This window comes from Hylobates moloch, unplaced genomic scaffold, assembly GCF_009828535.3.
Source record: "Hylobates moloch isolate HMO894 unplaced genomic scaffold, HMol_V3 SCAFFOLD_5, whole genome shotgun sequence".
Classification (NCBI taxonomy): Eukaryota; Metazoa; Chordata; class Mammalia; order Primates; family Hylobatidae; genus Hylobates; species Hylobates moloch.
Genome location: NW_026652280.1, coordinates 107,308,837 through 107,321,647, shown reverse-complemented (window position 1 = coordinate 107,321,647; position 12,811 = coordinate 107,308,837). Strand labels below are relative to the sequence as shown.

General features: G+C 45.5%; 2 protein-coding genes across 2 annotated transcripts in view; both read right to left on the bottom strand.

Annotated features, from left to right (window-relative positions):
• LOC116468019 (putative neuroblastoma breakpoint family member 7) overlaps nucleotides 1-12,811 on the bottom strand; it is a 901,770-nt gene that overhangs the window by 625,110 nt on the left and 263,849 nt on the right. The window lies entirely within an intron of this gene.
• Nucleotides 1,717-12,811, bottom strand: part of LOC131380658 (neuroblastoma breakpoint family member 15-like) — a 59,055-nt gene continuing 47,960 nt past the window's right edge. Inside the window, exons 3-5 of the mRNA XM_058439734.1 lie at nucleotides 5,128-5,179; nucleotides 4,333-4,505; nucleotides 1,717-1,772 (exon numbers count right to left, since the gene is read on the bottom strand). Of these exons, the coding sequence (XP_058295717.1) occupies nucleotides 1,717-1,772; nucleotides 4,333-4,505; nucleotides 5,128-5,179 (281 nt within the window). The remainder of the gene's footprint in view (nucleotides 1,773-4,332; nucleotides 4,506-5,127; nucleotides 5,180-12,811) is intronic.

Here is a 12,811-nt window from a genome sequence, read left to right as displayed (position 1 = left end):
TTCTTCCTTAAATGTTTGGTAGTGAAACCATGTAGACCTGGTGCTTTGTTCTGGAAGGTTGTTAATCATTGCTTCAATTTCATTAATAGATAGAGAGCTATTTAGGTTAGATATTTCTCCTTGTGTGAGTTTTGGTAGACTGTGTCTTTCAAGGACTTGGTCCCATTCTTCAAGTTATCAAATTTGTGAGCAGAGAATTGTTGATAATCTTCATCTGTTATCCTTTTAATATCCATGAGATCAGTAGTGAGGACCTTCTTTTCATTTTGTTATTTGTAATGTGTATCTTCTCTCATTGTTTCTTGGTTCACCAGCTAGATGTTTATCAATTTTATTGATTATTTTAAAGAACTATGTTTTGGTTTGTTGATTTTTCTCTATTGATTTCTGGTTTTCAATTTCCTTGATTTCTCCTCTAATTTTTATTGTTTCTTGCTTTCCACTCACTTTGGATTTAATTTGTTCTTGTTTTTTGAGTTTCCTAAAATGTAAGTTCAGATTATTGATTGTAGATCTTTTTTCTTTGCTACCATATGCATTGAATACTATGAATTTCTTTCTAAGCACCAATTTTCCTGCACCCAGAAATTTTTTATGTTATATGTTTATTTTCATTTAGCGCAAAATATGTAATTTGCCCTGAGACTTTTTCTTGACCCATATGTTATTAGAAGTGTGTTGTCTGATCTCCAGTTTTGGGGTTTTCCAGCTGTCTGTTGTTGATTTCTACTTCAGTTCCATAATTTGAATGGAGGGCATATTTGGTATGATTTCTATCCCATTAAATGTGTTGAAGTGTGTTTTATGGACCGGAATGTGGTGGATCTTGGTGAACATTCCATGTGACCCTAAAAACAATATGTATACTGCTCTTGTTGGATGAAGTAATCTAAAAAGTTGGTTGGATCCAGGTGACTTATGGTGGTGTCCAGTTTCACTGTATCTTTATTGATTTCCTGCCTGCTGGATCTGTCAATTACTGATGCTGAAGTCTCCCACTGTAACAGTGAATCTGTCTATTTGTCCTTGAAGTTCTATCAGCTTTTGCCCCTAATATTTAGATGCTCTGTTGTTAGGTGTATATCATTTAAGGATTGTCATATCTTCTTGGAGAAGTGACCTCTTTATCATTATGCAATCACTCTCTTTATCCCCATGATTTTCCTCCCTCCGAAGTTGGCTCTTTCTCAAATTAATGTAGCTACTCTAGTTTGTTTTTTGTTTTGTTTTGTTTTGTTTTTTGACTGAGTTTCACCCTTGTTGCCCAGGCTGGAGTACAACGGCACAATCTGGGCTCACAATGAAAGAGAAAGACAGAGAGACAGAGAGAGAGAGAAAGTGAGCTCAGTGAATTGGCCAGGTGACACACTGATAAGGGAGTAAAAGGACACTCTGAATTAGTGCCCTCATGACACACAGCAAACAGTGATCATGAAAAGAGTGAGCTCAATAGTTTTCCATAAAATGTGCTCAAAATTTGATGCAGTTGCCATGAGAGTACAGCTTTTGAGGTATGGTCAACCTATGGTACGTTAGTAAATGATAAGGGGAGGAAGAAATGGAAACCTAAACGTCTAGTGCAATGAAAACCAACAGCAATGTCCATAGGAGTGATTCAGCCTTCGTTGAAAACATGAAATCAAACACACTCTGTTTTCCCTGGATCTGTTGTCTCCAGGTGTTGACACAGAATTAAGCATCCACAATTGCTGAAAGTTACCTGGGGCATGGTGGGTTTTGATCTTCTTCCCCTTCTTGGTATTTTTCAATTTCTGCAATAAATTCAGACATAGACAGACACATTAAGCTGATTCCCCTACACACATAACAATCCACTGTCTAATCCTCACAAAGGGACCTAAGGCTCCTTAGCATAAGAATAGGACACTGTGAGAGATATATTTCAGGAGGCCTGAAGGCTGGTCATGATAGAAATTCTTTGGTTTTTGTCCCAGAAACTGTGGGTAAAATTTCCCTATTCTGTTAGATCGTTATCCCAATATCATTTGTCCCAAGTTTGTGCAAACGGTTTTTTCATATTTTTCCAATTAATTTAAAGCAAATGCCCTCAAATGATTTCTAGAAGAAAAACTGCAATATTAACCCTGTCTCATCAACTACTCAGATTGTTCATGGTTGTGAGGATTCTGGACACTGAAATTGAGTGAAAAAGGAAATCTACAAACCCTTGAGTCAAAATCATAGTTCTCTGAATTTGTCACATCTGCCCAGGTCCAATGTCGTGAGAGTAGAATCAGAGTGCCACAGGCATGGCCTGAGACTAGGAAGAGAGTCATGCTCACTGATCCATCCCATGTCTGAGCTTCCATGTAGAACTAGAGTTTCATTCAACCTACATGTGCCTATAGGTCTTCATTGTAGCAATGACATCTCTCAGCTCAGTAACGGCCACTTGGAGCAGGAATATGATCTCTATATGGAAGACTCACTGGATCCTTATCACCTTCATAGAAAGGTACTCACTATCCATGTTAAGAGAAAAGCCAACGTGTTGTTCCTACAATGAGTAAAAGGAACTTCTATAGGGCTGGCAGGAGTCAGGCAGTTCAAGACAACTGGAGGGAGTTTAATAACATTTATCCAGTGAGTCCTGCAAGACTTCAGGCTCTACTACCTCCAGCAGCTCCCTGCTGAGCCTGGAAAATTAGAAAAAGTAAAGAATAAGCCAAGGGAAATTAGACACAACACAGCCCCAACTAGATTTCATGCGTAGCATAAGGAAGTGGTTAAAAAAGTAAAAGGATAGATCCATTAATGAGGTAACAAATTATTGCCTTCATGTTGGGACAGAACAGGGCCAAATGGAAAAGAATGAAAGAGAAGCTGGGCATGGTGGCTCACACTTGTAATCCCAGCACTTTGGGAGGCCGAGGCGGGCGGATCATGAGGTCAGGAGATCGAGACCACGGTGAAACCCTGCCTCTACTAAAAATACAAAAAATTAGCCAGGTGTGGTGGCGGGCGCCTGTAGTCCCAGCTACTCAGAGAGGCTGAGGCAGGAGAATGGCGTGAACCCGGGAGGCGGAGCTTGCAGTGAGCCGAGATTGCGCCACTGCACTCCAGCCTGGGCAACAGAGTGAGACTCCGTCTCAAAAAAATAAAAAAAAAAGAAAGAGAAAGACAGAGAGATAGATGCACACACAGAGAGAGAGGGAGAGAGAGAACGAGCTCAGTGAATTGTCCAGGTGATACACTGATGAGGGAGTAACAGGACACTCTGAGTTAGTGCCCTCAGGACACGCAGCGTACAGTGATCATAAAAAGACTGTGCTCAATAATTTTCCATAAAATATGCTCAAGTTTCCATGCAGTCGCCATGAGAATACGGCTTTTGAAGTATGGTCCACCTATAGTAGGTTAGTAAATGATAAGGGGAGGAAGAAATGGAAACCTAAATATCTACTGCAATGAAAACCAACAGCAATGTTAGTAGGAATAATTCAGGCTTGGTTGAAAAGATGTAATCGATAATGTCCACCCGCTCTGTTTTCCCTGAACCAGGAGTCTCCAGGTGCCAACACAGAAGTAGCTGTTCACAATTGCTCAAAGTTACCTGGGGCATGGGGGGCCTTGGTCTTCTTCCTCTTCTTGGTCCTTTGTAATTCCTACAATAAATTCAGACAGGGACAGACAAAATAAGCCAATTCACCTACACCTGTAACAGCCCACTGTCTAATCCCCACACAGGGATCTCAGGCTCCTCAGCATGAGAACAGGACAATGTGAGAGATATACTTCAGGAGGCCTGAAAGCCGGTCATGATAGAGATTCTTTGGTTTGCATCTCAGAACCAAGGGTGAAATATCCCTATTCTGGCAGATCATTATCCCAAAATCATTTATCCCAAGTTTATGGGATGCCTTATTGTTCCCATCAATTCAAAGAAAATGCCCCAGATGATTTCTAGGAGGAAAACTGCAGTATTCAGCCCTGTCTCATCAAATGCCCAGCTTGTTCATGGATGCAAGAATTTCAGACACTGAAATTAGAATGAAGGAGGAAACCTACAAACCCTTGAGTCCAAATCATAGTTCTGTGAATTTTTTACATCTGCCTGGGTCCAATGTGCTGAGAGTGGGCTCAGGTTGCCACAGGCATGGCTGGAGACTAGGAATAGAGCCATGCTCACTGACCCATTTCATGTCTGGGCTTTGAACTGAGACTCCAGTTTCATTACAACCTATATGCACCCATAGGTCCTGCCTGCGGCAATGACATCTCTCGGGTCAGTAAGGGCCGCTTGGAACAGGAATATCACCTCTATCTGGAAGACCAGGTGGAGCCTTATCACCTTCATAGTAAGGTACTCACTGTCCACGTCAAGAACCAAGCCAAGATACTGTTCCTCCAATGAGTAAACAGCACTTCTGTAGGGCTGGCATAAGTCAGGCAGTTTAAGATAACCTGAAGGAGTCGAATAACACCTATCCAGTGAGTCCTGCAAGACTTCAGGCTCTTTCTCATCCAGTAGCTCCCTGGTGAGCCTGGAAATGTAGGAAAAAGTAAAGAATAAGCCGGGGGGAATCAGAAACCACACAGCCCCAGCTAGATTTCATGGGTAACATAAAGAAGTGTTTGAAAAGGAAAATGACAGATCCATTAATGAGGTAACAAATTATTGCCTTTATGTTGGGAGAGACCAGGGCCAGGTAAAAAGGATGAAAGAGAATGACACACACACACACACACACACACACACACAGAGAGAGAGAGAGAGAGAGAGCTCAGTGAATTGGCCAGGAGACACACTGATGAGAGAGTCAAAGGACACTGTATTTGTGCCCTCAGGACACACAGTGAACAGTGATCATGAAAAGAGTGAGTGCAATAATTTTGCACAAAATGTGCTCAAGTTTCCCTGCAGTCACTGTGAGAATACAGCTTTTGAGGTATGGTCAACCTTCACTAGGTTAGTAAATGATAAGGGTAGGAAGAAATGGAAACCTAAACATTTACTGCAATGAGAACCAAAAGCAATGTTAGTAGGCATAATTCAGACTTGTCTGACAAGATGAAATCATTATTTTCAGCATGTACTGTTTTCCCTGGACTTGGCATCTCCAGTTGTCAACATCAAATTAACTGTCCACAACTTCTCAGACTCACCTGGGTCCTGTTGCCTCTTGGTCCTCCTTTTTCACTTGATCCCACCGATGTCCTGCAAATAAATTCAGATGGGGCCTCTTACGTTAAGCAGTTCTTCCTTGCACACAGAAACATTCCTCTGTCCAATCCTAACACAGAGACATCAGTCTTGTCAGTGTGAGAACAGGAGACTTTGAGAGAAATATTCCAGGAGGCCTGAGGTCAAGTGTTGAGAGAACTGAATTGGTTCCTTTCATGAGCCTTGGGCAAAATTCCCGTTTTGGAACGTTATCTTCCCAATGTGCTCTGTCCTAGGTTTGTGTATGCAAATGAGCAATGTTTTCCCCAATAGATTTTAGGCAAATAGTTCTAACACCTCATAGGAGAGATACTGCAATATTCAGGCTGCTCTCATCAAATACCCAGGATTTAATAGTTTATGAGATTGTGGACACTGAGATTTGATGAAGGGGTGCAATGTACCAGCTCTTGAGTCAAAATGAGGCTTGATTCTACACAGAAGCATCAGCTATTCCGGCTTTTGTGGGTGAAAAGTCAGCCATTTACCTAGAAAACATACCAGCAAGATGATGGACAGATGAGCTAAAACAAGCCAAATTAGAAGACACAGAAAGTGGGGATAAATTCAGTGAAACCTGGGTCACATCTTCCACTGAGAGGTAGACAAAGCTGACACTGGCCTTGGGCAGGTAAAGAACTGCACAGACATGCTTTGGGAACAAAACTCATAAGGAACTTTGTAGCTGGCAAGCGACATGTAATTCAGATGAGCTGATCTGACAGACAACTCCTGGGCATGTGCTGCATAGCTTGGTGTGTCTGTCACACCTGCCTTGAGTTCAATGTCCTGACAGTCGATCCAGGGTGGCACGGGCATGGCCTGAGACTAGGAAGAGAGCAAAGCTCACTGACCCACCCCATGCCTGTGCTTCATACTCGACTTCAGAGTGATTGAAATCTACATTGATATATAGATTCAGCCCACAGTGATGGCAACTCTCAGCCCAAACAGGGGCGCAAGGCCCAAAGATTATGGGGTCTATCTGGGACAAGAACACCAGCCATTAAGAAAGGTATGTAAGCTCGGGAAGGAGGAAAGAAAGGGGAAGGGGGCTAGAGGAGATTCAGACATGAGATGCATTCACCCTATGAGTTGAACCCCGGTCTCCAGCATGGGAGTTGACAATTTCATTACTGAACCATCAGTGTTCCACGTGGTATAACCTCTCATGGGTTTAAAAAAAAAAAAAACTCTAGTGTTATGAGCAGGCATGAAGGGGCAGGGGGGATGGAGGTGGGAAAGTTCTATAATAGGCTTACACAGATGTCTTTGGAAAACAGAGCTAACAAAGCAACAGGCACTTAGGGAAAAGGCTTGTCCTAAACCTTCTGATGTTTGCCAAGGGAAGAAATTTTGGAGTGAAATTTTCACTTTCTCTCTTGTTCAGATCTCTGTAAGACACAAAAGTTTGGAAGACAGTCATTTTGATCCTTGGACTTTTCTAGGGACTCAAAAGACGCATCTGAGGAGAAAAGCTCTGGGTCCCTGGAATGACCGTGCCACTCAACATGCCTCTTGGAGTGGCCAAAGAGAGTGTAGTTAAGAAAAGAAATATTGGAGTGAACTTTCACTCACTCCCACCTTTGTAGGTTTCTTAAAAACATATGAATTTAGAAGCAAGATACTTGGCTTTTTCACATGACTCAAAAGAGGTGTAGATGAAGAGAAGCTCGATCATCCCACAGATCTTCCGGGGTAACCTGGACACATCCCTAAATCTCCAGCTCCTGGGTCTTTGAAAGCCTGTTTAGGGAAAGAATTTGTGATTGTCTCAAGGTTGAGAGGAAAGAGTTTGGGAAGCACCAAGGCGTGGGTTGGCAAAAAGATTACATCATCAGTGAGGAAATGAAATTTCCAGAGGTTTTTGCCAGATCCGGGACCAGAGACAAAGGCCTGGATGAATTTCCTGTGTATTTCCATAGAGGTCTGTTATCTAGTTGTACAGAGCCTATTTCACAATTAGGCTCTTTCAAATCTGGTATGTTGATTTAAATGCATTATAAATAACTTGACAATGTTGCCTGACATACGTCTCCTATGCAAGACTTTGCTCTGGGTGTCCTTTCTGTTTGCTCGCTGTGTCTACTCAAGAGTCCTATACAAACCTATTTTAGAAACACTGCTTCAAAGTCCTTCCAGAGACTCTTCAAAATTAGATCTAGTGAAACCACACCCAGCGGAGCATTGGTAGTTCAGCGGTGGCGTTCTCCCTACCTATGCGGGAGACCCGGGTTCAACTCCCAGCCAAAGCAGGCCTTCTTACCCTTCATGCTCCAAGTTCATGCTCGAAGGGCTATTACATTTCTAGCCAACAAAGTTATTGTACTACACAGGCTGTACAGCATTTAGGGGCCTTGGGTCGTGGTGGCTGGAAGCTAACCCGAGTGGTGGGCTGCCTCTGGAATATTCTCTGTGCTGGATCTAATCTTGAATTTACAGTTCCTCTGCTCAAAGCCTGTCTTTGAAAGTGGGGGTGTTTCCGGTGGGTTGCTGCAGTTTGGAATACTGGGAACTAAATAAAGCCTTTGCTACTTTCATCTAGTCGTCGGGCACACCCCTGGGTAACCCAAAGGCCATCAGACGGATTCTCGTGCTGGACTTTCCCCTACCTTAGGCCACATCTCACTATGGAGTGAGGATCAAGAAGTAAAGGTCTGGGAAGGAGAGAAGCTGCAGGGGCTGGGGAGACTCTTCGTTGGTCGGAGAGGCATCAGCAGCCCAAGGAAAAGGGAGGATTGTGGAGATATGAGGGGAGCAGGGGAGACAGAGTCTCACACACAGGTGTGCCCAGACACCCTGAACCAAGTTACTTAACCTCGTCAACCACCGTGGCATCTGCAGGGTCCGTGGGCCCGTGGGTCTTCCGGGAGGGATTCTGTGTCCCTGTTATTGTGTGTCACTAGGTGTTAGCCTGATATTTATATTTTTAATGAGAGAAAACGAACTCCAGAATTTGGGAACTGTTTTTCCAGTTTTGCTTTATACCTCTTGGACACTCCTTCGAAGGACTGGATCTGAGGGGCTTTGGGGTGTGACTACAGTAGACAAGGGATGATTAATTCTCATCCAAAAATCTTTGGCGGATTCCCCCGGCTCTCCAGCTCACCAGTCTAACAGTAGTTTAAAACAGAAGATCAGCAACATTTGGAGAGTTTTTTTTGCTTTGCGTTTTAATGATAAACTTGATTTATTCAATTCTAAATGTTTTCTTATTCTGAGGTTGTCTTCCTACATTTTGAGTATAAAACGATGGCCATACTATGTTGGAACCACCAAGGTTCTTCTCTTCACTTGTTATTTGTAAAGTCTCTTTGTAATCTGAGAATTTCCTGAGTAAACTGGGAACTGTTATACATAATTCCTTGTTTTTGAACATTCTTTGTAAACAGGAATCAGGATTGGGGGTGGGGAGGGAGGGAGGAGTAGGAGTCCTGACTTATATAACAGAAAATCACGGATTACTTATGTGATGGAGCAAAGGGTTTAAAAACTCTTAGCCTTCCCAAATTTCCCTTTTTACTGTTTGCTGAAGAAAATTCTGTCTTTGACTCCCTTCCTTACCCTCTCCTGGCCTGTGAGACGCTTCCTCCCTATTCAGTTTATTTCCTCCTCCCCTCCCTGCCCCATACCCCCCACCCCCACAGCCCCCTCCTCTTTCAGTGAAGCTGCTGGAGGAAAGTCGGGTTTGGGAGAAAACCCACACAGGCAAGGACAGCAGGAGAACACTGACATGGTTACACTCTTGTCGCCAGTACTGTCATTAAGACGTTGTGAAAAGACAAAGACAAAAGAGGAGAGGAGAGAATAATATCTCCGTTTCAGGAGATATTCCACAATATTCCAGGATGTTGTGCCTATTGTCCAGAGTCCTTGATCCGACGTAGTAAAGAGCTAGTGACATTTTCCCTGAAGGCTTTGATTGCTGGCAAAATCTCATTAAAGGTGTATACATTGATAGGTTGGCCACTGGATGGATAAAAGAAGAGCCTCTGGCCTACATCTGCCAAGATATATGGTAAGAATACACTCTGCAGCATTATTTTTATTGTAAAACAGCAGAACGAATTTATTATTCAATAATTATAAAATATTCAAATGTATGTGACTATATTCGGACAATAAATGCAGCTGTTAAAAATAGACAATACTGATGATTCAGATGATGTTACTGATGAAAATAATAACAGATGACAATTATTGAGCATTTATGGCACTCTTACATGCATTACCTTATCTAAAGTTCAGAACAACCAAGGAAATGAGTAACTTGGGGCGGGTGTGAGAGGTTTCGAGGCACAAAAGGAAGATAGGCATTCAAGGGACACCAGGATAGAAGAGCCACAGTAGAAGAGAGAGGAAGAGGAGTCCGCCAGGTGGGATGCTGCTAGCCGCCCTGCGACTGCAGGCCTCCGGCCGCCTTCTTCCAGGAAGACGCGCCCTGCTTTCCTCTGGTGTTGGTAGAGATGCTGCAAAGCGCATCGTCCTCGAGCCTTTGTCCTCACCCCAAGACCCTCCGAAGGAGCATTTGTTCTCTCCCCAAGACCCTCCGAAGGAAGGCTGGGCGGACAGAAACGTCACCCCTAAGTGGTCAAACGCACAGAGCTCCAGCTTCCGCAGGAGCATTTCCCGAGTGTCTTTCATGGGTAAGAGTGGGCCCTGCAGGATAATGCCTCCCGTTCCCTGAGGAGCAGTGCGGGAGATGCCCATGTGGCCAGCTCCTGGGCCACGCGACCCAGGTCCTCCAGGAGGAGCGAGGAGTCTTGGGCCCTGAGCCAGCCGCCTGGACCGGCTGTGCCAAGAGAAGCAGCAAGGGAAAGGGTTCCCTCCCGCCTCAGGGTCTCTGTCTTCCTGGGGTTAAGAGACGTGCATCCAACTCCCTCTCCAAGTGCTGGAGAGGAGGCTAGGTCTTTCCCACGGGCTGGGGGCCTTGCTGTCCCAAGAACGGCTGGGGAGGAAGAGGAGGCCGGCTGAGATGTGTGAAGCAGTTCTGGCTACACCGGGTAGGGACAGGGCGCGCGCGACCCAGGAGCCTCCGTGCGGAGCCAGGCCTCAGGAGCAGCCGCCTTGTTACTGGAAGGAGTGCCTCCCTCAATCTTGTCTCCAAAGACTGTAGGGAGACCTTCTCTCCCGGTAGGAAAGCGACGTCTCCCATGCTTTCCCACCACGCAGGCCTTGTGGCCTTTCTCCTGCTAGTGTCTGCCCGTCAGCCTGCGGGGGCTGCGGCTGCCGCGGTTCCACGCTCGGTGGACGCTGCCTGCCCGGGATCCAAGAGCCGCCGTTGCAGGCGGGAGTTGGGGAGTCGTGTGCAGGTCCGAAGGAGACCCAAGCTCTTGGTCAAGGCTTTTTTTGCTATAGCCAAATTCAGCGTGTAAAAGACAAGAGAGCTCACATCTGTCTGTTCGTAAGCTTCGGTGAAAACACCAAGGAAGCGCACTCAAGATCCCTAGGAGGGCGGGAAGGGTCTCTGGCGGTGATATCCGCGTCGGCGGTGAGCCAAGGCATGTCAGGAGAGTGAGTGCGCGAACCCAGCCGCCGGGTAGAGCAAACACCACTGCACACGAGGGCCCCGCATATGGGGAAATCGCAGGGGTTAGCGGAGCCGAAATGTGGTGGACTAGCCTCCTCCAGGGAGAACCCCCTTCCTGACCACTGTGTGTCCCCCGCCACATAAGGGTTAGAAGAGGGACAGCACAGCCTCCTCTCCCCTGGCCGACGCTCAGGGTCACCACCTTCCCCTCTGCTCTCCCCTCGCCATTCTTCCAAACCACTCTCCGCCAAAGATTCCACCGACAGTCACCCTCCCAACAACCCAGGCCACCTTTCAGAAGCAGCTCCTGCCCCACAGCCACCGCGCCCTCTCACCCCCGCGGTTCTGCCCGCCGCCTCTGGCGAGTCTGTTCACTTCACCTCCCTGGGTCCCGCTCCCTCCTGAGCTTACAGTGGACGAGGGGCAGGACGCGGGGAAGGCCATTCGGCTGCCCTTCTAGCTTCAGAATCACCCAGGGAACGGGTTTCAACCGTAGCCGGCAAGATGAGCCTCTCCGGTTTTCTGAGGCTTTGGAGCCTGCACAATTGTTCTACAAAAGGCGGTGGCTCCGCCTAGCGTTGGATGGGCGCTTGCTCTGCATGGTGATGCGGGAGCGACTGTCGACTGTCCGTGTGTCGCAGTCGGGTGGTGTGCTTGCTTCCAAGTCTGGAGACGGCTGGTTCAAGCTCGTTCCATGGAGAGTTTCTTGCATTTTAAAAATGCTTAAACCGCTGGCAACTTTCTTCTACCCAGCACATTCTCTCATGGAATGGCAGAGCAAGACCAACTTTACCCTCCTCTCCTCCGTGTCTCCCATACGACATGAGGACGTAAATCAAGGTCCGCTAGGATTCTAGGATCTCTCTCTCTCTCTCTCTCTTTCTCTCTCTCTCTCGATGGAGTCTCACTCTGTCACCAGGCTGGAGTGCAGTGGCGCGATCTCGGTTCATTGCAACCTCCGACTCCCTGGTTCAAGCGATTCTCCTGCCTCAGCCTCTGGAGTAGCTGGGATTGTAGGCACGCGCCACCACGCCCAGCTAATTTTTGTATTTTTAGTAGAGACGGGGGTTTCACCATGTTGGCCAGGATGGTATCAATCTCCTGACCTCGTGATGCGCCCGCCTTGGCCTCCTAAAGTGCTGGGATTACATGCTTGAACCACCGCGCCCGGCCTTCTGTCTCTCTCTCTCTCTCTCTCTCTCTCTCTATATATATATATATATATTTTTTTTTTTTTTTACTGTCATTCATTTAGCCCTTTCCATATGCTTTTGAAGTTAAATTGGTTCTATGATTTTATGATTACATATAATGTTCTAGTCATTCTTGTACGGGCATTTTCGACATTTTCAGCCACTGGTGTATTTCTATAGGATAGAGGTGCAATTACCATAGGAAGAGCAGTTATTCCATCATAGTGTTCGCACGGTTTTTATATCATTCCATTCTCTCTCCTCTGTTGGCTTATTAGCTATAACTCTTTCTTTTGTTATTTTAGTAATTGCCTTAGGACTTACAGCATACCTTTTTAACTGATCACAGTCAACCTTCAAGTGATATTAAACGTCGCCTTCTGGCCTTGAAGTTATTGCTGACATGTACTTTGCTTTTACGCATGTTATAAACCCACAACCCATTGTTACTGCTTTTGTTTAAATGGTCAAATTTTTACAAAAGAAATTTACAAAATAAGAAAATACCTAGTATAGTCAACTATTTCTGCTGTTCTTCATTTCCTCATGTAGATCTGGATTTTCATCTGGTGTTGGATTCCTTCTGCCCGGAAGACTCCTTTGACGTTTCTGTAGTGTGAGTCAGCTGGTAGTGAATTCGGTCAGCTTTTGTAAGTCTCTAAATGTCCTTACTTCACTTCCAGTTTTGGGAATTTATTTTTTCTGGCGGAGTATTCTAGGCTAACTTGCCCTGCCCTCAGTACCTTAAAGATGTTGCTTCTCTGTCTGCTCGCGTGCATTGCTGCTCCCGGTAGAGGCCGGCAAGAGCAGAAAGGAAGCTGATGCAATCCTCATCTTTGTTCCTGTGTATGTACAATGTCTTTTTCTTCTGGCTGGATTTGAGCACTGTTATTATGAGGTATC